The following is a 26,232-nucleotide window of genomic DNA, read 5'->3' as shown; positions in this document are numbered from 1 at the left end:
CCGGGATGGGGCATGGAGTACATGTCTTTTTCTCTCTGGCAATAATATAGTATTATATATACAGTAAATTATATATATACACACATACAATATAGCATTATACATAGCATATTTTACATGTATTATATATACACCATGTACTGTATATATTCCCACATATATGTACATCGTTATAGAAAGCACCTTTTTATATACTATACACTGTATATTAGATATATACCACATAGGCACACAGCATATTAAACACTGAACATTTTTATACAGAGTATGTTACATATACTGTATAAATATACTATATATACACTACAGACACTATAGGGTATATGTATTATATACGGCATATTATAGACGGTAAACTTTCGTATGTTATATGATATACAGTGCACACATATACTACACATGCAATTTGTACTACATGCACAGCACAGATAACACGTACAGTATATTTTACACATATAGTTTATTCCGTAGGTTGCATCCGCGCCGCTCCCTCACGGCGCTGCCCTCACCCAACATGGCGGACGCGGCCTCGCTCGCCACCTGTTGCCGCGGCGATGGCGGCTTCCTATTGGCTCAAAAAGCGCGGGGGGGCGCAGCGGCGGCTTCCGATTGGCTGATGCTGGGCGGGGGCAAAGGAAACAAGATGGCGGGCGGGGGGTGAGAGAAGTCGCCTCCACGACGTCGCCGCGGCCGCCTCCGCTAGCTCCTGGCCATGGAGGAGCCGCCGCTCCGGCAGCCGCTGCCGCCCGGGGAAGGCGAGGAGGAAGGGGAGGAGGAGGAGGAGACGGACGCGGAGTGGAGCTTCGTTGACGGCGAGATGGAGGCGCTGCGGGACCTGCCCACCGCCACCATCGCCTGCAACCTGGACCCACGCGTCTTCCAGGACGGCCCGTACCGGGTGAGCCGGGCCGGGAGCTGTGAGGGGAGCGCGGTGTACGGGGCCGGGGCTGTCGCGGTTCTCTGTGGCCGTCTCCGCCGTCGGGGGAATGAGGGGGCGAGGCTGTGGCTGCCCGTCCCCGCCCGCCCCCTCCCGGTGCCGGGAGTCCCGTCCCGAGTCCGGGATGAGCTGATCCCGCTCCGCAACTCCCGGGCCGGGGGGTGGAGCCAGGGGGGTCGGGCTCTGCTGCCAGGGAACAGGGACAGGAGGAGAGGGAACGGCCTCAGGCTGGGCCAGGGGAGGCTCAGGGTGGACAGCAGCAGGAATTTCCCCATGGAAAGGGAGCTCAGGCCTTGGGAAGAGCTGCCCAGGGAGGTTTGGAGTGCCCATCCCTGGAGGTGTCCCAGGAAGGGCTGGAGGTGGCACTCAGTGCTCTGGGCTGGGGACAAGGTGGGCATCGGGCACAGCTTGGACTCCGTGGCTTTGGAGCTCTTTTCCAACCTCGGTGATGCCGTGATTTTGCGACTTTCAACGCCAACAGCTATTTTGCTTTGGTTCCTTTAATTCCTGAACCTGTAGTTCAGGGTGAAGCTCTACATAAAGCAGAAGTGAAATAAAATATCGCTGGACCAGCGCTGAGCATTGTGGTTAAGGTTTTGTTTGGTGCACCCGATGTTGTGGTTTTGGTCTTTTTTTCTTGTTTTTATTGTTGGTTTTGCTATCAAACCCTTCCATACTGAAGGAGATGCTTAGCTTTTAAACAGATTCGAATTGAATGGAATGGACTTGAAAAATTAGGCAATAATGGTAGTGATTTCTAATCCTGTTAAAATAAATTGGCTGTCTCGTTGTGAAAAACAGCTTGGAGTTGTTGCAGTGTCACAGCTCAGCCCTCCTGGCAGTCACAGTGCCATGGGCAGGGACACCTTCCACTATCCCAGGGTGCTCCAATTCCCATCCAGCCTGGCCTTGGACTCTTCCAGGGATAGGGCTCTGAACACTTGAACCATTTTTCAGTCTTTTTCCTCAATATTCCAATGAATCTCTATCTCCACTTACTTAAATCAGGACAAAGTTTAATATTTCCTTAACAGTACAATAAAAATTGTATTATCTACTTTTTTTTTTGTATTCTTGCTGAGAGCTGCAGCAGGAAGGAATTTAGGCTGATTGCTTAAAATAATAAATTAATTTGAGTTTCATAATCTCAGCATAAACTGTGTTATCTTCACCGTGGATGACAACATGTACAGATACTGCATAAATTACATTTTTAAGGTAAAGAATGGGGGAGAATTGTCTTGAACTTGAATAAATACCTGTTTCCAGGAGGGAAGAAAAGTCTCAAAGTTTTATAAATAACACAAAAAAAAAGAAAGGTGGAGGTGCTTGGAACTCGGTGATTTATAAATGTGGTAGGTGCACACATTTTTTTAATAGATGAAAAATCAGTTTTGGTGTCTGGTCACTGAATTTCAGCTACTGAAATACATAATTTAGCTTCAGTTAATACAGGCAGGGAGCTGGGAAGAGCTAATAACTCTTTAAAGCTGGAAATAAGTGACTTTTGTAGGAACACACATGGACTGGCTGCGTTTTTAATTTATTCTGTTGGCCAAATGTCAGGAAGTTGCAGAGAGAGAAAGTGGGACGAGGCCCTAAGGCTGTATCCCAGATTTTGGAAGTGTGAAAGGTGCCCTCAGCTTTAGGATGGTGTAAGAAAAACAAGGTTGTCTTAAAAATGAGGAAAATATTGCATTCTCCCGTGGTGTATCCAGTTTTCCTCAGCATTTGGTGGTTCTGGTGTCCAAGGAAATGCAGATGTTTGTCACTCAAATGTGTCAGGTGATGGTGATCACACTAAAATGTCACTGTCTGGACCACCTGAGAAAGATTCCAAGATAACTTTAAAAGGCTGCACTTGGTTAGGGGGTGAATTTTAAGAAAATTCACTTAGTTTGGTGTAGAAGGTGCACAGAAAAGTCAAGCCTGTGCAGCAAACACTTGTGTGGAACTTGGTGCTGATGAAGGGGTGAGTAAAGGGGTTGTAAAACACAACCTCACAGGTAGTGTTTGTAAATACTCTGTGAATTTTGGTGTGATCAGTGGGTTTGTTCTGTTCTGTGAACTTCCTGCTTTTTCCAGCATATGTAACACTCCTGAAATACCTTTTCTTCGGAGTTAATTTTTTTTTCCCCTTCAGTGGGCCCCTTAATAATCCTGGATTACCCTACTTGAGGAGGGTTGATCCAATCAAAGGTGAGACAGGACAGCTACTGACAACTATTTCTATTTTGCCCTTCTCAAATAATGATTTGTACTGGAAACACTGCTTGAAAATTCCTGTTCTTCCTCCTTTTAAATTTTTTAATATTTTCTTATTGAGGTGTTGATAATCCCAGTTGAGAAATCTGAAGTTTTAAATGGTTTGTGATCAGTCTCTTAAAAACAGACCCTCCTGTCAGGGTAATAGTTCTGCTAAATGACAGTTTGTTCTCTGTTTTAATCCTCATAAGAAATAAAAATACCTCTGGAATATTTTTTAATATCAGTCCCAAAATCTTCCAGAGAACACCTAAATACTTGCTCTCAAGTTTTTTATTAAAGCACAATTCAGGAATACCTTTAAATTCTGCTTTTTTTTTTTTTTAATTGAAGTACAAAAAATTATCTCAAATGAAAACCTTTTTTCCTGATCTTCAAGTTGTCAAATTACCTTGGAAAATTCAGTTTTGGTTTTCTGAACTTTTACCTGGGACCTGCAGCTTTTTTGGTAGTTTTAATGTTGATTGTGTGCTTGAGGAATTGTAATTCTTTCTTCATCCAACGCACAGATGAGTTTCATTTTTAAAACTGTGCTCCTCATTTATTTCAAAAAAGACGTCAGTAGCGGATTTCCAGAGGCAGCAATTAGGTTTTTCTGTACCTTTCCATCCTCCTCATGTGATACTCCCATTTTTAAGAGCCTTTTTATGTCAGTAGAGGACACTTTGGGGCTTTTTTTATGGAATTTGTGCTGTCAAATTCCAAGTGCAGCGGGTAAAACACTTCCCTGGCTCCTGTTATCCCGAAGGGATGTGGCACGCTTCCCTGCTGACTTTCAGAGTTCTGGGCACAGCCACAGGAGGGCTAAAGAACTTCATGGCATAACTTCATTTATGCCTCTTGCTAAGTGGGTTACCCAAGTGTGCTCTGCCAGTTTCCATTTCCCCTTCATTGTGGGCACCTCTCATTTGGGAAGTGGCAAAGAGGAGCACAAAGAGTTTCTACAAAGAATTTCATTGCTGGGAAAATAATTGGGTTTTAGGGCTAAGAGAGATTTTTGATGGAGACAGTTTTCCTTAGAATGTGTCGAGTTCCTTGAATTCCTTTAAAATGTTTCTAAGATTTTGGGGTGAGTCAAAGAGTCTCCATCTCTGGAAGTGTTCCAGAGGTGTCTGGATGTGGCACTTGAGGACATTTTAGGGTGATGATGGTGCTGCTGGGAACATCACTTCCACCCTTACTGATTCTATGACAATTACCTTAATCTGCTAATTTTTACAAGTTGCTGCAAGTTAATGAACGTAGCAGTAAGTTTTGCATAATTAACAAAAGCTTAAATTCATAGATAAACTGAAAGCAGGTTGTTCTATCATGGTAACAGTTTTTGTCTGGGAAATCTTTGCTGGAAAACTGAATTATTAAAGAAATTCAGCTTGCTGGAAGTGCACTAAAAGTTGGAGTTGAGCCAGTCTGTGTCCTCACAGAACCCCCAGAACTGGCTGGGAAACAGTCTCTGCAATTGTTTATTTAAAAACAAAATATATATATTATATTTGTGCTTGAAGATAAAGCCTAACAAGGTGAGAAATTCCTGCAGTTGTATAACCCAGGAAAAGCAGAGCTGCAGGTGAGCTGAATCCTGGGAATGCTTGTCCAGCTGCCAAATTCTTCTTTTCCTTCAGCTTTGTGTGGTTTCACTGCAGAAAAGCCTTTTGTGAACTCATCTGAAAATAAAGCTGTTAAATGAGCCTTGCTTTTAGACATTTTTAATTGCCCTACAGACCACTGAAATAATCATGAGGTGGATTTTGGGGTTTTTAGGTACTTAAGGAATTACTTGTGCTTTACAGGAAGTTTAGCAGATTTCACAGGAGTATTTACAAAACTTTCTTTACAAGTAGTACTCGATTTTCTGGTAATCTCTTCCTGCCTCAGCCACATGCCTCATAATCCTTTTACTTCAAGTTTGTTAAGCCTCTTAGATCACATTAAAAAGAAAACATTTTAGAAGTAGATTTCCAAAAAGATGAGTGTTTTTACATGTTTATAGATTTTTGTGACCACAACTCTGGTTTTGGCAAAATATTCCCCAATGGGAATGTAAAACTTAATTATTGGCATCTGCATATATTTTGAAAGTTTTCATTCTTTCTCTGCCAAAAAATCTCTTTTTTTTTGTGACAGTGTTCCTAGTTTTCAATGCTTTGCTTTCCAAAAAAAGCCCAGGGTTAAGATTGTGGTTCAAAATCACATCTCAGTAATCTGGATTTACTTTGAATAGTAAAACCATTTAAAAAAATTGGAAATCTTCCATTATGAAAAGTTTTGCTATAGAACCTCTGGCAGTATGTAGTTAAGTGGAGGAATTTTGAGCAGCTTCAGGTTTGTATCACACTTGGACCTTCTGTAGGTCTCTAGATCTGGTGAAAATAGCAAAATAATTATTTCTGTCTCAAAAATCCACTCATTTAAGTCCTTAAAGTGGGATGATCAGTCAATGCTTCAAGCAAACAATACAAATACTTTTATAGGTAGAAATAAACCTGAAATATATAATACTAATATATTTATTTAAATATTAAAATAACTCTTGCTGCACAGGATGATTGTTGGGTGCCTTAAAAATATCTAAACCTGAAAAGCAACGTTGTAAAGGTGTCATAAATAGCCTCAATGTTGGAGATATTAACAAAAATTACTTCCATAGGATCCAGTGCTCCAATCATTAGCTCAAAATCTGGAAAAAAGATCCCACGCGAGGTCTGAGCCTACCCCAGGATTAAGAGTTTAATCTTCCTGGAGTGGAAATTTAGGAAAACATTGTCTGGTGAAATCCCTGGGCACACCAAATCTACATCACAGTGCTGTGGAGAGCTTTTCCTTATTTCCTTTGTTTCTGGCTTTTGTAGGAGCAAATTGAGCTTTGTTCCCATACTGCCCCATAATGTTCATAAATTAAACATGAAAACAAGTGCAGAGTTCTAGAGGTGAGACTGGCTTGAAACTCATCCCAAACATCCCTCAATACCATCAGCATTAATAAATTATTAATATCAGCAGTGACTGCGCTGTCCCACTCAGAATAGGCTTAGAATTATAAAAAGAAAGTATTTCTAGCAGCAAAAGTTTAATTTTGTGTTGGTTTATTGCTGAAGTTGTTTATTCAGTTGGGCAAGTTTCAATAAGCAGTGTTTATAAACTTATAGGTAATACTGGTTATAAATTAATGATGCTACTTGGTGTCATAACTGAAGGTCAGGAGAACTGAAAATGAGGAAAATAATTAAAAACCAATGATGCAAATTAATATATGTATATTAACCAGAAGTTCCAGTCAAGTCTGGGGTTTGTCCTTACATGTGAAAAAATGTAAAATCCCAGGATGGTTTGGGTTGGATGGGACCCCAAGGATGATCCAGCTTGAACCCTGCCTGGGCAGGGATACCTGACCTGGGTGTGTGGATTTGGTTTAATTTTGCGGTTTATTAATGGTATTTTAACACCTCCCTCAGTGGGCATTTTGGGTAGTTTTCATTGAGGCTGCTTTGGGGTTTTTATCTGTTGTTCTAAGTCTGACCAGCTGCTCTTTTTTTTCCTCCTAGAATATGGGAATATGCTGGGAATGATTGAAGCTGAAATACAGGCTGTGTTCAGTGACCCTGAAGTTGGGACTGAGGCCTAAATTAGGATTTTAAAAATTTTTGTGGGTGTAATGCATAATTAAACTATGGAAGTCATTGTCCTAGAACGTTTGGGAATCCTAATATTATAAACGGGGTGGGACTGGTTGATGAGTTGTATTTGCCAAGGACAGGGATTTAGGATATGACAATATCCTAAATAAAGTTTGTGGGGTTCTGTCAGCTTTAGACGGGAGAAGAGTAACCCATAAGTACCTGCTTTACACCTTTTGTCTCTCCCTCCCAGCATTTTTTACTGCCAGAGGTAACCAGAATTAATTTCATGAATGATGGGAGTCATTATTTATTCCTGGCCCCACTCATAAAAGCAGAGCTGTCAATACTCAGTGAATTTCTTTTATTAAAACGGAACCCTCAGGGATGAACTTCCCTCTGCCCTGTGCAGATCTTCACATGGGTCACAAGTGAAGAGCTGGATTTGGTTTTGCTTTTTGAGGTTTTCTTTGGGGTTATTTTCGTGCTGGCAAACACACTCTTGGTTATTGAGCTGAAAGTCCAAACCTCAGGAGTTGGATTTTAGTTCCTTTTTGTTGCTGAAATACAAAAGGCAGCAGGAAAATGCAACCCCCTGAGCTGTGAGAGAGCACCTCTGGTACAGCAGTGGTTTAGGTGTGGGAGTTCAGGGCTCTTTGATAAATGGGTTTATTGATAATGTCTGTATCACACAGCTTGGAAAAAAATAATCCTGCTATCATTAAAAAAAAAAAAAGAAAAGAAAGTTTTTGCGTTTTAGATACAGCCAAGTAAACCAAAATCACTTGATTTTCTTGCATTGACTGAAAGTCTGTCTGGAAACTTCCCTGAAGGTTTGGGCCTGATTTCAAAACAAGTGTCTGTTTGTATGGAGGCCTCTTAAAATTCAGGCTGTTTTCCAAGTAAGACCTGGCTGAAAGGCGAGGAGAGTTGTTCCTTTCTGTTCTGGAGATGCTGTTTCCTTTCTCTGCAGATAGGAAGCTGAGCTGCTGAACTGCCAGAAGAGGCAAGCTGTATTGTTATCATAAATTGATTTTTTTTCCCCTATTTCCATTTTTTAGCCGTTCATAATTCATACAGTTAAACAAAACACTTCTGTGGGTTTGTAGTTAAAATATCCTCTCCCTTTCTGATAACCCAACGAGTGAGATAATATTATTAGATACCTTAAGAATGACTCCCATCTCTGATTATTTTAGGATAGAATTTTTGATAATTATTCAGAGCTGGCTCTGCTGAGAGCTGCAGTAGGAATATATCCATTACTATGGGGAAAAAAAGATGAAATAAGAACTAAAATGTCCATTTCTTGCAGGTTGTGATGTTAAATAGTAAGAGAGAGTTTCTTGTGGCAACCAGAACTTGAGGAGAGCGAATCAGTGGGAATTCCTGAGGTGTTTGCCCAGTTTCTGGGGTGTGTGGCCAGTGCTTTGCAGGATGCATTGGCCCTTGGGCCAGATCCCATCCAGCTGAGAGCCAGGATTGCCTGGCTCATGGAAACTCTGATTAAGGGCTTGAATTTTCCTGAGGCTCCAGGATGAAACAGCTGCTGGGGCAGGCGGTGGAAAGTATGAACAGCTCCTGCTGGGGTTGTGTAACCCAGAGAAAATTGGCTCAGAGCAGGTGAGATCAGTGGGGCCTCTCTAAATCCCTCTGGGTTCGTGTTCACACCTCATCACAGCACTGTGACCCCCCTAAAGGGAGCCCACCCCTAAGGCAGGAGCAAAGCTTCCCATCTGCAGTGGGGTATGTTCCCCTTGGGAAAGGTTCACAATCTGTGTCAGGTATAGAGCAACTTTAAACGCATTTTACAAGTTTTTTCTGGGCTCTATCCCAACATGAAAGCTCTTTACCTCGCCCAGAGCAGCTGAAGTGCAGGAATTCTTCCCAGGAGGTGGTTTAAGGAGGGATTGTTCACGTTTCTTCCTTCCTAAGCTGCCAAAGTCGAATTCTCTTCTTATCTACTACACTGCAATGATGTTTTCATCTCCCCTGGTGGAAAAAAGGCAAATCCAAGCATTTCTATAGCAGAAGTAGGAAGGAGATGCAGAACTGTGTTGGCTTTCAGCAAGTGTGAGTTCCTAACCCAAAACCCACTGTCTGGAACATTCAGGAATTTAAAATGTTTTCAGGACTTATTTTCTAATGCTGTTTGTTTTGTCCCTTCAGTCAAAACAGGTGGGTTCTTGCCATATAAATAAATAAATTAAATGCATCCTCAAAGCTCTGTTGTTAAATACCTTAAAAGCTTTAAATGCCAGTGTGCTGCTGATGTGTCACTAATTAATGTATAAGAAAATTACAGTGTATCAGACATTAACCTCACCAAAAATGCAGGTTTTTTGGGATAAATTCCAGACTTTTCTGTGGCTCCTTTTATTATCTTTTATCATCTTACTGAAGCCTGGTTGGACAGGGCTTGGAGCAACCTGGGATAGTGGAAGGGGGGTTGGAATTAGATGATCTTCCAACCCAACCATTCCATGATCTTTATTAGTATTTTTTAAATGCTTTTGAAATTTCCAGGTACACTTGATTTGTTCTTTGAAGTGCAGTAACTTGTAATTGCTTTGGGTTTTTTCCTACCCTCCCAGAACATTCTTAGAAAATATTTTTGAAATTTATTTTCCAGTCTTCCTTCTGTGACTGCAGTGGAAAATGTCATTCTTTAAAGATCACACAAATACCAGCCTGCTTCTGACCAGCTCCTGTGGTTTTCTAAAGCCTCCTGCATTTGTGTTTAATTTTTTATTTCCTTTTGTTTTTCCCTTAGTCACAGAGGATGTGTCAGAGGATGAACACGCAACTTTTGCTTGCCTGGGATGATATCTTTAATATTTGAATTAAACAAATCCTGCTGTCATGTTAGAAGGAGCTAGAAATTAAAACAACCCCAAACACCTGCTGTTTTCATTCTTATCTTTGCTCTCCCTCAAGTTGTAGTTTTGGCATAAAGCAGCTGCATTTTTCATGATAATAAATTGTTAACTACAGAAGTATTTTTCATCCTACTCCATCAGGATTATGGTCATATCTTCACTCAGTGGGACAGTTCTTGTACCTGTCACGGCTGAAAAAACACCATAAAAATGTAGAAAAATACTTTAGGGACAACTGCTTTACCTATTAGAATTTATTTATTATTTTTTTACTTTTCAGAAATGGCAGTTAAATGTGAAAAGAAAAAAAAAATCCTAAACCTCTGACCCTACAGATGATCCAGTCCTGAAGGTGTGTGGGAAAGCATGACATAGCTGCAAAGTGTTTGCCAATCAAAGGGAATTAACCAGTGTAAAATAATGTGCAGCTGGTTAATTCTTAGGCACTGCTGGGAGTCCATTTTCCCTTCCACAGTTCACAGGGGTGATTTTGGAGCTCTTTAGCTCTGGAAATGTTCAGAAAAATGTTTTTATTTAATGGAATGGTAGGATGGGTGGGGTTGGAAGGGACATCATGTATGGTCTAATTCCCACCCCTGCCATGGCAGGGACACCTCCCACTGTCCCAGGCTGCTCCCAGCCCCAATGTCCAGCCTGGCCTTGGGCACTGCCAGGGATCCAGGGGCAGCCCCAGCTGCTCTGGGCACCCTGTGCCAGGGCCTGCCCACCCTGCCAGGGAACAATTCCTGCCCAATCTCCCATCCAGCCCTGCCCTCTGGCACTGGGAAGCCATTCCCTGGCTCCTGGCCCTCCATGCCTTGTGGAATAGTGGACTTTGGTTAAATTATTTTAGTGACTGTCTCTGGTAGATTCCCATGGATTAGTCAGTGCAGGAAGTAAACAAAGAGTGAGATCAAGCCCATTGTACTTTGCAGTCTGGGGGGGATGAGGAGGAGTCTGGTTGGTGTGACACAGCTGGGACCTGGGTTGGTGCTATTTAGGGATCACTTTGGGCTGGGAAACAAATGCTGACAGTGGGGGCTATTTTTGAAAGGTGTTTATTTCTCACAGTTCATCAGCTACTGGAGTTATTTGTAGTAGATCCATCCTTTTCAGAGCCTTGGTGAGTAATGGAGCAGAAGGGATGGGATGCTTTAAAAGGTAAAATCTAACAAACTCCTAAAGAAATAAATTTAAAAAGTCCTTGGTTCTAGGAGGAGCAGATGGAACGATGTGATTGAGTTGTTGATCAGTGATTGCATGTTGGAAAGCAGAGTTACTTAAATCTTCCTTTTGTGTCACCCTGTCCTGGACCAAGCCTGGTTTAAACTCCCCCAGTTCAGTGTTTGGTGCTGATGGTTTAATCATCATTAGTAGGAGAGCAGTTCCCCCATCATTTTATCCTTAAAAACTGCCCAAGTGTAAACTCTAAGCACAAGGGAAAGGATCCTGTGAAAGCTGAGTGACAGGAGAACAAAATCCAGCTGCGCCCATGAGGATCTGGGGAAAAAGATTGGATCAATAAATCTAAACCCAAACAATCACCATAAACAGAGAAGTGCTGAAAGACTTCAATGTGTCAACCCAATGAGGTCGGCCTGAAAGTGAATAATCTTTATTTTTTTAAAATAGATTGGATGTGGGACACCAAATTCACTAATGAGCAGAGATCTCTGACTGTATTTATTTCATGAAATTGCAAATTATTGTTTAATCTCTCTTCCTCCCCAGTTATTTGGAGTCTCCCTTTCTTGCTGACTGTCCTGGTTAGGACTTTGCCTTGCAAATGGTCTGATTTGAAGACTCCCTAATTTGGCATTTCAATCTGTAAAGCCCTTGCAGTGGTGTTGAGGTTGCAAAGGTAGAACTGGAAATGCTGTTGTAAGCTCTTTTTTTGCTCTGCTGGACAGGTTGGAAATGTCAGCTGTAATTTTCTGCTTTGGATTTAGAAACAATCAAGGTGGAGGCTGTTGGATCAAGTGACTTTCAGAAGTGACCAGTTTGTGGTGGTTAAAGATATAAAATACAGTGTTTGTGAAACTCTGCCTCCTGAAAGGGTCTCTGTTAATCGTGCCCAGGCTGTTTTTATGGAGAACACTTGAGCACATTCATGTGCTTTCCTCCTAGTCCAGCTTGTGCAATTAAACACTCCGGGCTTTTTAGAGGAGTAGTTCAATCAAAACCCAGTCCATCTGGAAAAAATGATAAGCCTCAGCTGGTCACATGGGGATGGGCCTTATGTCAGTGTTTGCTGAAAGGCTGAGCGCACAGTACGAGTTTTTCCTTTGACTGGGACATTGTTGTTGCAGGAGCTTAATGAGGTTCCTCAGAAATACCTTGGAGAGTGGCACCAACAGCAAACACACCAAGAATAGCTCAGGGCAGGGCCCTCATGGGAGCTTTGTACCTTTCTGCCTTCACTGGGGGAAAAGGATTGAGGGGGATTTTCCAAAACAGGGGTTGGGGGCTAAAAGAACCCGTAAACAAGAATTCTGAAAGCAGTCATGGGTCCCAGCACAGGGAGGACGTGGAGCTGCTGGAGAGAGGCCAGAGGAGGCACCAGGATGAGCAGAGGGATGGAGCAGCTCTGCTGAGAGGAAAGGCTGCGAGAGCTGGGATTGTTCAGCCTGGAGAGGAGAAGCTTTGGGCTGAGCTCAGTGTGGCCTTGCAGGGCCTGAAGGAGCTGCAGGAAAGCTGGAGAGAGACAATTGCCAAGGGCTGGAGGGCCAGGAGCCAGGGAATGGCTTCCCAGTGCCAGAGGGCAGGGCTGGATGGGAGATTGGGCAGGAATTGTTCCCTGGCAGGGTGGGCAGGCCCTGGCACAGGGTGCCCAGAGCAGCTGGGGCTGCCCCTGGATCCCTGGCAGTGCCCACGGCCAGGCTGGACATTGGGGCTTGGAGCAGCCTGGGACAGTGGGAGGTGTCCCTGCCATGGCAGGGGTGGAACAAGGTGGTCTTTGATGTCCCTTCCATCCCAAACCATTCCATGATTCATTTTAAGATCAAAACAGTTTTCCAGTGTTGTAAAATGTTCCAAGTGAAGGTTAAATAATAAATCTGATGGCGATAACACACTTGGATGGATTTTTTAAGGTTTCAAAGAATCCTTTTTTGGTTTGGGTTGGGAGGGACCTCAAAGCCCATCCAGTGCCATGGCAGGGACACCTCCCACTGTCCCAGGCTGCTCCCAGCCCCAATGTCCAGCCCGGCCTTGGGCACTGCCAGGGATCCAGGGGCAGCCACAGCCTCTCTGGGCAGTGATAGCAGAGGTTGTTTCCAGTGGAATTGCACAGAGGCAGCAACCCAGGTATAAATAATGTGGGAAATGTCCCAGGGAGCTTTAGTATCCCCATAACTGATCTGCATGGTAATCAAAGTGAGATTCCCTTGAATTTCTTTAGGAAAATGGGAGGAGATGAGGGGCCTGGGAACTACTTTGAAGACTTAATTTAAGTAGCACCCTCCAGACTCAGCTGAATCAGAGGCTGACCAGGACTTTGATCAGGTCTAAGTTGGTCTCACTGCTGTGTGTTGGGTTTAACTGGCACCTGAGGGATTTTAGAAACCAGTCAGGCAAGGAGTCTCAGGGAGCTTGTAATTATTTCACAGCCCCTCTATGTAAAAAAACTCTGTAATGTTGTGACTTCCAAGAAAATAATGACATTCAATAGGTGGTCCAAGTATTCAGGGAGGCTTCTTCTGAATTTCCTTTAAATAAAAGTAAAATTAAAAAAACCCTGGTTTTTAGGCTTCTAAGGCTGGAGTTCTAATAAATCAGGATATGTAGGGAATGGGGTGAAAGATATGTTGCAACATAAGTTTTGTTTTTTCTCATATTTAGGGGAAAAAATAATTAAATCAGAGCTGATAGAATGAAGTTGTTAAACTGCTGTTTGTCTCTAAAGAGAGGGAGAGGCACAAGGATTCACAGTTAAAAGCCAGCCCAGGAGAATCTCCTGCTTTCCATACCTTCCAGACTTTGGGAAATGTTTTCCAGGAAAGCTGAGTACAGCCGTGACTCACTTATGGAAAACCCAGTGGAAGGAATTAGTCAAAGAAATGCTGCAGTGGCCTATCAGGAAATGGGGCAGATTTCCATGATTTTATACAAATCATGGGACATCAATTTTAAAAAGCTCTCATTAAAAGAGCAAGCGAAAAGTTGCTGCTCATTGACTTTCTAAAAATGCTTATTTTGAAATAAATATGACATTTAATACCAGCCAAAAGGGCTTTTCTCTGAACTTGCTTTTCCTCCCTGTATTTTCCTGCTGGCATAATTAAGGAATTTGAGGGGAAACTGGCAGTGAATGGTGTCCTCACAGGCAGTAAACTGGCCAAGGATTTCTTTACTGGTTGCTAATGAATTTATTATTTCATGTTATCAGTGTTAATTATCAGCCAAGTTCTCCAGTCTCTGCTTTGCCCCTGGAAATGCCTGGAAGTGTGTGAACTTCCGTGGTTTTCCCACTGGCAGGTGTGAGCTGAGCAGTGTTCATTACTCTGGTGTTACAGGGCTAAAAGAAACCAGAAGTGCCACAAAACAGTGGGGAGGGTGAGGGAGTGCAGCTTTCAGTGTTCCTTGGAGTGAATCCTGGGGCAATTTTTGTGATGGGGCTCTGGATCCAAATGTCTGGGGCAGCTCCTGGGGTTTGGAAAGGAGCTGCTTTGGAAAGAGTTGCTTCTATCCTTTCAGAGATGTGAAGGTGAATATTGAATGCCTGACAGATCCCACTTTTTGCAGCTCCCACTTCCTTGCCAAGAGCTGCCTCTGCCAAAGGTGGTGCATCCAAGATTTTTAGGGAGCTGCAGAGGAAGCTGGTTTGTGTTTGGGGTTTTCTTGATGGCTTGGTGAGGGTTTTTTGTTTTGTTGTGTGCTGGGTTTGGTGTTAGTGGTTTCTTTTCCTGTGGGAACAGCTTGTGCAGGGATATATTCTGGATTCAACTGTTGCAGTGGGGATACTGCAACACGCATATATCAAACCAGGAGTCCCGTGGAAAGGAAATATATATGGACAGACAGATTCTTGATAGCTGTTTCAGAGATGTTTATTTCTCCAGCCGCATGGCCAGGATCTGCCCAGGAACTGTTCCAGTCACGGGACCAAGGGTCCTTCTGCCCGCGCAGGGAACACAAACCAACCAGTGGGAACGAGGCTGAGCAGGGGCAGGGAAACCCCGTGTCTGTGCCCTCAGGGCCCCTCTGCCAGGGCTACACGGCGGGGGAGGGACCCCAACACCTCACCCGTTTTATTTTAATAAAAGGAGAATGAAAATAACTGGATAAACATAACAAGAACAGTTTCAAAACAAAACAAGCCACCCTCCTGAGTCTTTAAATGTCCAATCAGATTCTGTGGAACATCTTAGGGCTGACAGAAGGGAGACAGGACTCTCTGAGCATGCTTTGTGGGGAAACTGAGGCAGGAGAGGGTTTAACTTCTTCCCTCCCCCTTTTCATCCCCCACTCGGCATTGGAAAGGGATTTTTGGGGAAACAGTTGGCAAAAGCATGGTTTTGTGAGGGAAACCATGGATGAAAAAACGGATTGGGAATACACTGGGGGTAATAGGACATAGGGTAAAAGGGAAAGGTGGGATTAGGAAAGGGAGACTGTAGGGGGGACTTACAATAGAGATACTGTCTAACATGACTACGATTTTTTGCATATATATTGCCTTTTACAGGAACACCATCAGGCCCAGTGACCTGCGATGCTTGTAACCCTTTTCTACCTCGTATAATTTTGAATTGCACCACCTCTCCATCTCCCAAGCTTGGGATGTATTTTTCAGGGTTATTCTTTTTAATAGCAGTTCTATGCACGAATATGTCTTGCTGGTTGTCACACCTTGTTATAAAACCATAATTTTGCTTAACATTATACCATTTTACTATCCCTAAGATCTTAGTTACTATGATCTTTTTCCGAGTGGCTGCTGTTTTCTGTCTCGCTGCGTCTTTGCTCTCTCCTTCGGTCGCTCCCGTGTTGGAATTGTCGGGGCTGCTGGTGCCTGCGCGCTCTTCCCGGGGTCGCGTTCGGGGCTGCGTGGGCCGGGCCGCGCCGCTCAGTTCTCCGTGCGTCGCCTCCTCTGGTCGCAGCTTCGCTGCCGCTGCCGGGCGCTGCACCCACGTCTCGGCCGGGCCCCCGAGCGACGACTCCCCCGCGCCCTGCTCCAGCGCGTGTTTCGGTTCGGCGCGGCTCCGTCTCGGTCGGGCATTCCCGGGGCTCGCTCCACCACGCGCTGCGCAGGGCCGGGCGGGCACCGCCGGGTCCCGCCGCTCCCCGCTCCGCCGCCGACACTGCGGCTCGCGTGGCTCCGCCCGCGCGCGGGAACTGCCTCGCTGCTGCTCGCAGAGCGCTCGGTGCACGTGGCCTGGGCCGCACGGTCCCTGCGCCAGGCTCCCCTTCGCCAGGATACAGCTGACATTGCTCAACAGTCTCGGTAACTAAATAATATTCACGAAAATATTCTTCCATCGGCATATATTTTGACTCCAGTATTAACTGTGTCCAAACGGTTTTCCAAAAGCCCTTGGTAAGAATTAAATCCCAAGAAACATAGAAAAAGTTCTTAAACAACCATGCCAGGAAGTGTTTCAGTTCTTTTTGAGCTTGAATCAAGCTAAAATTTACAAATCGTTGTTCAAGAATCATTTTAAGTTTAAGATAAATGTCCATATGCGGCTCGGAGAGCCAAGAGTCTTCCCACTGTTCCTCCATAGTTTAGATACGGAATAGCAAAGCAAAACCAAGAAGAGAAATCCAAAGTTTCCAGGGTTTACTCACACAAATCAGTCGCTTAGGGATCGGGGATCGTTCTGCTCACAATTCTCCACCATTTGTTGCAGTGGGGATACCGCAACACGCATATATCAAACCAGGAGTCCCGTGGAAAGGAAATACATATGGACAGACAGATTCTTGCTAGCTGTTTCAGAGATGTTTATTTCTCCAGCCGCATGGCCGGAGCTCTGCCGAGGAACTGTTCCAGTCACGGGACCAAGGGTCCTTCTGCCCGCGCAGGGAACACAAACCAACCCATGGGAACGAGGCTGAGCAGGGACAGGGAAACCCCGTGTCTGTGCCCTCAGGGCCCCTCTGCCAGGGCTACACGGCAGGGGAGGGACCCCAACATTCAACCAGCCAGCTCAGGTGGAATAGGTTGAATATTTGTTATTAATAAATGAAAGCTGCTGCCTTTATTTTGTGTTCAGCTGTTCTGAACTGTCCTGCTCAGCTCCTGGGCTGCTTTGGGAACAGGGCAAAGTAATGGAATGGTGCTTAAACACCTTAAATTTCCTTGGAAAGTGGACGGTGCCTCACTTTCAGTTAGATCCACCTGAAGAAATTTTTGACCAGAAAGGGCTTTTAAAAGTTAATTCTCAGCCATTCAAGATCCCACAGAGATGAGCGCACTCCTCCTCTCCAGAGCCAAGCTTGACTCTCTCACTGCACCTCTCCATCCGTTGGAATTCTTATTTCTCCACAATTTTTGTCCACTTTCCAATGCCTCAGAGAACCATTTGGAGCTCTTCCTGTCACTTCTGGCCTTTGATTCTTAAAACCCAAAGCCTGCATCCTCTGCTTTTCATTTCTCCCTTGTCTTTTAACCCTTTTACTTGATGGAAATTTTCTAAGAGGCTCTAGACATTCCAATTTTTGGCCACTCTCTGATGATTTGGAGAAATGTCTCTCAAGATGACTTGAAGAAAACTCCCTCTGTCTTTAAGGGACATTTTCCTTCCCTGAAGGAACTCTTTCAAAGGCAAACTCAATACCTTTTTTTTCCAGATCATTCTTGAAAGGATTAAGTTGTGTCCAGAGGAGATTATCCCTGAGTGATGTCTGAATAAGGGTTTGGGCTCCCAGTCCTTGGAGTGAGTGGAGAGTGCTCCTCAGAAATTCCCAGCCTTTTATCCTGCTCTTTGTTTTCCCCTTTCAGTGAGAACAAACTCCGTGTGGGCTTTCTAACATAACACCTTCCCCAGGCATTCAGCAGCCATAAATATTCCCTGTGTTTTCCAGAGAGACTCTGGCTACTCTGGGCTGAGTGGATTGGAGCTCCCAAGTGCAGGGTGGGGATGAGCAGGAAAGAATTCCAGTGCTGATCGGGCTTTCAGGTGGATTAGGGATAAATGAGCATCATAATTTTTCATCTTGGGTTCCTTTGTTCCAAAATACCAATTTTTGAACAAAGCAGAGAGATATCTGGATTTTCCTTAGAGGGTTTTGTTCTTCCCTCAGCAGGTTTGGTTGAAAATCCTGGATTGCACAGGCGTTGGAATGTTTTTCTAAATGGAATGATTTTTTTTAAGATGAGTAGAAAAATAATTGCTACTAAATACTGAAAATGAAAATGTTTATTCCTTTTGAGTACCCAGATGAGGGCAGAATTGTCATCAATTCCCTATGGATCATTTGAGTATATTCCCTGCAGGAGTGGAAACGTGTTGGAAAAAGCCTTTACATTTTGGAACATACCTGCCCCATTCAAAAGTTTTCTAAATGAGGCTGGTGGTTACTCAGATACTCTGTAGTGGAATTTCCAAATGCCCACTTTTGTGTTACCACTCATTGAACAGGAATTTAGTGTTTAATGGTTGGAAATGGAAGTGTAAGTCATGGATTTTTCCAAGGATGGAAGAAGCACAGTGTAGGTATTTATTTTTTCAGATGCTTGGCTGGAAAACTGTCTCCCATGGAATCTGTAAATGGCCCTTGTGTGACAGAGCACAACTCTGGATATTTTATTTGAATATATTTGGATCTCTTAATGCAAAAATGACACCAGCTCATGCATTTGAAGTTATTAAAATGTATCCTGTAAGTCTTCAGGAAAAACAGCTCCTTCTTGGCACTGCAGTTGGAATTTGCATTAAAAAACCATCAGGGTTTTTTTAATCCCTCAGTGGAGTCATTGTGGAGTGGCTGCAGGTTGTGTGGGAATTCAGCACTTGGCTTCCCAGGAGCCTCCCTGACGTCCACAGCTGCTCCCCATTCCCACCTCCTTGGGCAGAACTCGGGATCCCTCAGCATTCCAGCCTTCTGCTGGAAGGACACACAGCTCCAGGGAGCAGGCCTGCAAATAAATGTTTGTAATTGCAGTAGGAATTAATTGGAGTAGGATTTCTGCCCAGATTCCCCAGGGAATGGGCACGGCCCCGAGGCTGCCAGAGCTCCAGGAGTGTTTGGACAGTGCTGCCAGGGCACTGGGATTGTTGGGGTGTCCATGCAGGGCCAGGAGCTGGATCCATGATCTTATGGGTCCCTTCCACTCAGAATATTCCGTAGTTCTTCTTTATTCTTCTTTTGATATAATAGCAGTAGATACAGGAAATGTTCTGGAAGATTTTCTTTCTTCTGTCACAGAAACAGCTGTTGAACTCAGATCCAGAAAGTTAGGAAGTGAAACTGGAGCAAGCCTGGGTTGCACTTCACAGACCTCTGGAATAGGTGAGAATTTAAAGTGAAGGAGGAAGAAATAAGGTTGGAACTTTCAAGAAGTTTTTACAACGGTGTGTGGGGACAGGACATGAGGTAGTGGCTTCAAACTGATGGAGGGGAGGGAAGGTTTAGATTGGCTGTAAGGAAAAGAAACTTCCCTGGGAGGGTGGGCAGGCCCTGGCACAGGGTGCCCAGAGCAGCTGGGGCTGCCCCTGGATCCCTGGAAGTGTCCAAGGCCAGGCTGGACATTGGGGCTTGGAACAGCCTGGGATACTGGGAGGTGTCCCTGCCCATGGCAGGGGTGGCACTGGGTGGTCTTTGATGTCCCTTCCATCCCCAACCAGTCTGGGATTAAATGGTAAACAAAATTGTCTTACAGGTTTTAGGGTTCCCCTGAGGAAAACCTGCTTGTTCCAAATCGTTCTCCACAGCTTTTTCATTTGCTGCACAGTAATCAGACTGCTGTTCCTTCAGCAAATGTCATCAGGGAGTAATAATAGCTCTGGGAGGGCTTGGATCAGCTGGATCCATCTGTGAGGGGGAGCAGCCCATGGAATGACACCTGTGTATTATCCTGGCTGTAAGGCTACACCCAATTCTCAAAAGCCATCTGGAACATCTGAGAAGCAGCCTCTGGGAGCAGGGACCACCAAGACCCTCCTCTGAAGAAAGGTGGCACTTGGCTGTTATTGGGGGGAGCAAATAGAATGTTCACTGCAGTGATGGCCCAGGCTGCCTGTTTTACTGCCCTGAGCCTTGAGGAACGTGCATCTGTCCTGGGGAAACTCCAACCTGCAGAATTTGAAGGCCTTCAATAGGAAAATGCAGGTGAAACTAAGAAGGGAAAACTCCCCTGGCCCAGCCTGAGGCCGTTCCCTCTCCTCCTGTCCCTGTTCCCTGGCAGCAGAGCCCGACCCCCCCGGCTGCCCCCTCCTGTCAGGGACTTGTGCAGAGCCACAAGGTCCCCCCTGAGCCTCCTTTGCTCCAGCCTGAGCCCCTTTCCCAGCTCCCTCAGCCGCCCCTGGGGCTCCAGCCCCTTCCCAGCTCCCTTCCCTGCCCTGGACATGCTCCAGCCCCTTTGACTTTCAGAATAGATTTGGAACCAAAGCCTTTTGGTTGCTTAAAGAAAAAGTAGTTGGGCTTTTTTAATTGCTTTACCTGAACCTTTAATATGCACTGATTGACTCTTGATTTAGATGTTGAGTAGGGAATACAGGCAGGCTGACACAGATTCATTCCTTTTGCTTTTTTTCCTCTGTACTGACCTTTTGTCTTTACCTCCTTCATTATCTGGAATGTACAAAGTGAGATAAAAATACCTTGACTTTTTTGGTCTTCTCAGAAAAGTTTCAGGGGAGATGGAATCATATTGAACTAAAATTTCCACCTGCCTTTTAGTGTTGCTGTGATGATCACTGTGTGTGTCATCAAGCCAGGGAGCCAAATAAATATTTTTTTCCTCAAGGAATATTTAAAAGACATTATAGAGTGTATATGTGTTTTGAAGACAGAGTCTTTAATACGTCTTGGAATCACAGAATTGGGTTGGAAGGGACCTTAAAGCCCATCCAGTGCCACCCCTGCCATGGGCAGGGACACCTCCCACTGTCCCAGGCTGCTCCCAGCCCCAATGTCCAGCCTGGCCTTGGGCACTGCCAGGGATCCAGGGGCAGCCCCAGCTGCTCTGGGCACCCTGTGCCAGGGCCTGCCCACCCTCCCAGGGAACAATTCCTGCCCAATCTCCCATCCAGCCCTGCCCTCTGGCACTGGGAAGCCATTCCCTGGCTCCTGGCCCTCCAGCCCTTGTGAAAAGTCTCTCTCCAGGTTTCTTGCAGCTCCTTCAGGTACCGGAATCTGAATCTGGATCCCAACCTTACACAAACACCTCAGAATTTAACTTCTGAAAACTGCTCTCCTGTAAAATACGTTGTGTCTTTATCACTGCTCTTACACATGAGATCAAAGCTGATCTCAGCTTATTGGCTCTGGATGCTTTTAAATCATAAACCATTATTTTGCTTCAGCATTCTGTATCTCACTTATGTTGTGGCTACTGCTGCTGCCAGCTCCAGTATGGAAGGCAGGGATGGGGAAAGGATGTGCTTCCTTTGGGGACATCTGGATTGGGGGAGCTTTGACCACCCTGGTTTGATTTGATGGGGTTTGAATAAAGCACTGTCAGCTGTGGGGGTGGGTTAAGGCACACTGCTGGATTGTTTGTGGGGAACTTTCCCTTCTTCCCATGAAAGAGAATTAGGGAACTTTTTTAGGGGGGGGACCTTGTGGCTCTGCACAAGTCCCTGACAGGAGGGGGCAGCCGGGGGGGTCGGGCTCTGCTGCCAGGGAACAGGGACAGGAGGAGAGGGAACGGCCTCAGGCTGGGCCAGGGCAGGCTCAGGGTGGGCAGCAGCAGGAATTTCCCCATGGAAAGGGTGGTCAGGCTTTGGCAGGGGCTGCCCAGGGAGGTTTGGAGTGCCCATCCCTGGAGGTGTCCCAGGAAGGGCTGGAGGTGGCACTCAGTGCTCTGGGCTGGGGACAAGGTGGGCATGGGGCACAGCTGGGCCTGGCTGGGCTGGGAGGGCTTTTCCAGCCTCAGGGATTCCAGGATGCCCTGAGCTTTGTTCTTGTCCCTTTCACCCCCATCCTCTCTTGAGCTGTCACAGCCTGTTGTGTTTGTGTGGGAGCTTCCATTCCCCATCACTTCATGGTTTGGCTGCTCAGGGCTGTTCTCCTTGGGACACTGTCACCATTCCAGTAGATCTGGGTTAAATTCCTCTGCAATGTGGTCCCTGTCCAGTCCCTAAACGTGGCACTTTGAGCCCTCCCTGTATCAGCCCCAGCATTCCCTGGCTGCCCCTGAGCCCTGGGTGATGTGCAGGGCTCCAGCTGTGCTCACTGTCAGAGCATGCAGGACATGCTCCAAGAATCCAGGAATCCAACTGGAAGCATGTGCCCTATTCCCTGGACCTCTCCCTCTGCTCAGTCTCACTTATTTATAACTTTACAGCTGTTCCCTCTTTATAAAACGAGTTCTTCATGCAGAATGTGCCCCCTCACTCAAGAAGTAATGAGCCAGAGCCCCTTTTTGGTTTGGAGTGATGTGTTCGAGCATGTCCTTTCTGTCTTGACTTATTTCATCTTGCAGCTCCACAGATCTGTTAATTACTTTCTAGATTTATTTTTTCCCCTTTGAGCTATTAATTCAAATAAATAACCTTGAAAAGGTCAGACTGGAGCTGATTTTTCTTGGTTACAGTGGTAGGAATCTCTCGTGCTTCTTTTATTTCATAGTTACCCAGTGCTTGGGAGAAATCTCTTTTTATCTTGGGGGTTGCAGGAGCATTTTTAACAATTTATTTAACAAATAACTTCCTTCAATTCTGCTGTAAAAAGTTTTTCTCCAGTATGAAAAATGCCCTATTAACCAATTTTGGTTTCAAAGTCCTTGTCCTTTTTTAGTTCTTAACAAATAGAGGTGATCTTTGGAGAATTTCCATCTCTTCCCCCTTTTTTAATCTCCACTCTGAGGGAAGGATTTATATAGCCAGCTATATTTAGAGAAGCCTTCAGCAAGTTGGAGAGGAGTTGTTTGAGGATTTCCTGCCCTTCCCTTTCCATAGTTAGCTTTTCCTGGGGTGACATGTGCACGGTTTCCGTGGTGAGCTGGAGACTGGATTTTTGTCCCTGTCACCTTCTTTCCTCCTTTCTGCCATAAATAGAAATAAAAATCAACACTGTAACTGCATCTGGCCATAGGAATGTTCTTGTTTACTTTTGTTGTGGTTTATTGTCACCTTTGGCTTTTTCTTTTGTCTTCGGCTGTTTATTTCCTCTCACCCCAGCATATCATGGATTAATTATAATATTCCTGGACAGTGCTCTTCAGGAATTTTCATAGACTTTTAGAAAGCATCTTCTTGAAGGCTGTTTTGATGATCTGAAGCCAAATTCTCTCTCTGTGGTGAGGGGAATGTTTCTTGGATTGACTTTGCAAGAACTTTCTCCTTCCTTTTTCTAATCTCCCAACCCAATTACTGCAAAAGGTGTTTCATAATGTGCTCTTCCTTCTATAAATACATTACCTGTAGGTAATTTTGGAATGAAAGTAAAGCAGTTAATGAGTTTAAACAGAAGTAAAGACAGCAGAAATAGGCAGAGTTTTTTTAAAACCTCACTGACATTTATCCCTCTGTAACATCCCTCAGGTGTATCAAAGTGTTTGAGTCTTGTGTCTGTACTGAGTCTTGTGTCTTAAGGTGCAGAATCCTCAGAGCTTTTCCACTGGCTTTCCTATGGGTTTGCCTGACATCTTAGAAAATGTGTTTGGAATAGGAAAAGGTTTTCCTGGAGCAGCTGGAAGTGTAAAACGGAGGTGACACAGCACCCCAGACACGTGGTCTTCAATTTTTATTGTCACCTGAGTTTATCCTCTGCAGTAAATATCTGTGTTCCCATACAGAGCGTGCCAGTGCTAACTGTGCTGACTTAATGCTCTGATAAATATTTCTGACAAGTTCTATTTCTGAAAAGATCTCAGAATTGGCCAGTAGTGGAGTTTCAGAGCCATGGGATCCTCCTTTCAGAGGAGCACTCGGCATAATTGCATGGAGCCCAGCCAGGCCTTTGTGCCCCCCCTATTCCATGGAATCAGATCCTTTCAAGTTTCTTAAGGCTGCACAAATGTTGGGCTCTGTTCTTCTGGCTGGGCATTCAGGGGGTGGAATATTTGCAGGGCTGTGAAATGCTGAGCAGTTGTGTTTGCTGGGGCACAGGTAAGGAGAGGAGCTGCTGCTGCTGCCCCGCCCAGCTCCGGCTCCGTGCCCCTTTTCCATGGTGTCACCGCGTGGGCGTTCCTGGGCTCCGGCCATGGCATGCTGTCATTTGGAAAACCAGTTTGTGGGCTTGTGTTGCTGTGCTGTGATTTCTTTACTGTAAATAAGCCTGCACATACTCCTTGTGCAGTTCATTCTGTGATACCACAGACTTCTGTTCTTGTTAACAAATTGGTTTGTGCAGATGATTTCCCTGCGGGAGGAATGTATTTATTTCACTCACATCTTTCTGATGAATGAAGAAAATACAACATGGAATGTGTAACTTTAAAACACAGCTTTTCATAACCACAAAGCAGAAGAAATTGTCACAGAATTACAGGATGGTTAAAGTTGGAAGGGACCTTAAAACTCATCCAGTTCCACCCTCTGCCTTGGGCAGGGGACACCTTCCACTGCCCCAGGCTGCTCCAAGCCCTGTCCAGGCTGCCCTTGGACACTTGCAGGGATGGAGCAGCCACAGCTTCTCTGGGAATCTGTGCCAGGGCCTCAATGCCCTGTGAGTAAAGAATTTCTTCCTAAAATTTCTTTAACATTATTACTGGGTGATAATTTTGCCTTCTCCTCCCTGTGTTTGTGAGCTGGGTGTGCTTGGCATGGGAAAAATTTATAGGGCTAAGTTAGAGGCATGAGTGGGTGTGCTGCCATTCCAGGCGTTGCCAGTGCCAGGCTCCCTGGCTGCTGGAGGATTCTGAGGAGAAAAGTGTAGTTAAGTAGGATTGGTCTGCCAGGAGGGAATTTTACTTTATGAGAAATCCTGTCAGACTTGCAAAAAGAAATCGTGTCCAGGTTTCCTGTCAGACATCTTTCCCAGAGCAGCTGTGGCTGCCCCTGGATCCCTGGCAGTGTCCAAGGCCAGGCTGGACATTGGGGCTTGGAGCAGCCTGGCACAGTGGGAGGTGTCCCTGCCATGGCAGGGGTGGCACTGGATGGGCTTTAGGGTCCTTGCAATCCAAACCAGTCTGGGAATTTTTGATTTTTGTTTTGGGGTTATTTTATTTGTGGGGAGCAGGGGAGTGGTTGGGAATGTGGATTCATTTTTGGCCAGTAAAATAAGACTAGGGCTTTTTCAGGGGGTTGGAGGTAAATGGTTTAATTCACTGCCCTCACTCCTGGCTCTGGTTGAGCCAGACAGCTCAGAATCATGGAATAATTTGGGATGGGGCACAGCTTCTCTGGGCAACCTGTGCCAGGGCCTCCCCACCCTCACAGGGTGGAATTTTTTTCTAATATCTGATCCAGGTGTATGCCAGTGCCCACAGAGCTTCCTGACCCCAAATATGTGTGGATAGCTCTGGAACCTGTTTGTGCTCTTCTGTCTGCTCCTCCTCTCCTTTTCCAACCCCCAGGAAAATGAAACCAGTGTGATTTTCATTGTAGATAACTTCAAGATGTTTATCCCTGTCCTGAGGAAGGACTGAGGGAGGCTAATTAACATGGAGACAGGAATAGAAGCTAAGTGTTGATAGAAGAGCAGCAGGTCTGGAGTGGGAGTACAGGGATTACACAAAGAGCACCCTCCAAGGACAGCTGCAAAACCTGCCAGGGAGGAGAGGAGAGAATGGGCTGGATTGTTCTGATGTATGGCTCGTAGGGGGTAATTAGATTGACTTAAGAGAATTCCCAATATATTTAACTTCACATTCATTTTCCTTCTCTGATTGTTTGCTTTGCTGTTGTAGTTATTGGCAATTTTGAGGACTTGTGACTGTTTTCTGTTTCTGTGGCCTCATTTCCTTCTCTTCTGTGCCGTACCTATTCCACTGCATGTGGAGATTAAATTGTGGAGCTAATTATGGCATTCAGTCATGCTGTGTTCCCACTATTTCATGTATTTATTGGGTTCTTTGTTTGCCCTTTCAGCCCCCAAAAATGTTCAAAAAATGGTCTCTGTCGTATTTCAGTGCTTGGGCAGTGCTGGGGGATCTGTCAGGTGCTGTTGGGGTTTGGGAGCACTTTAGGTCTTGGTTGAGCATCTTGTCTGCAATTTTGTAACTCAGCTTCCAGAACGTGAGCCCTGGAATCTGCAGCTTTCAAGGTGACACCTGAGGAAGCAGAGCTGACCCTGCTGTCCTGTCACACTGTTCTGGCCCCTCTGCTCTCATTCCCAAAGTGCAGTGGCATCATGGAACCATGGAGTGGTCTGGGTGGGAAACAACCTCAAAGCCCATCCCATCCCACCCCTGCCATGGCAGGGACACCTCCCACTGGCCCAGGCTGCTCCCAGCCCCAGTGTCCAGCCTGGCCTTGGGCACTGC

The 26,232-nt window shown here is 45.2% G+C and overlaps 1 protein-coding gene across 1 annotated transcript in view; it reads left to right on the top strand.

The window, feature by feature from the left end:
* The first annotated feature begins 640 nt into the window (after positions 1–640).
* Positions 641–26,232, top strand: part of RCAN1 (regulator of calcineurin 1) — a 36,406-nt gene continuing 10,814 nt past the window's right edge. The window contains exon 1 of the mRNA XM_042020630.1: positions 641–898. Coding sequence (XP_041876564.1) covers positions 713–898 — 186 coding nt within the window. The 5' untranslated portion in view covers positions 641–712. The remainder of the gene's footprint in view (positions 899–26,232) is intronic.

The sequence above is a fragment of the Corvus kubaryi genome, unplaced genomic scaffold (genome assembly GCF_017639235.1).
Source record: "Corvus kubaryi isolate FWS band 111438036 unplaced genomic scaffold, C.kubaryi_AGA036_p1.0 37036, whole genome shotgun sequence".
NCBI classification, from domain to species: Eukaryota; Metazoa; Chordata; class Aves; order Passeriformes; family Corvidae; genus Corvus; species Corvus kubaryi.
The sequence above is the reverse complement of the archived record's forward strand: the minus strand, read 5'-3'. Positions and strand labels throughout refer to the sequence as shown.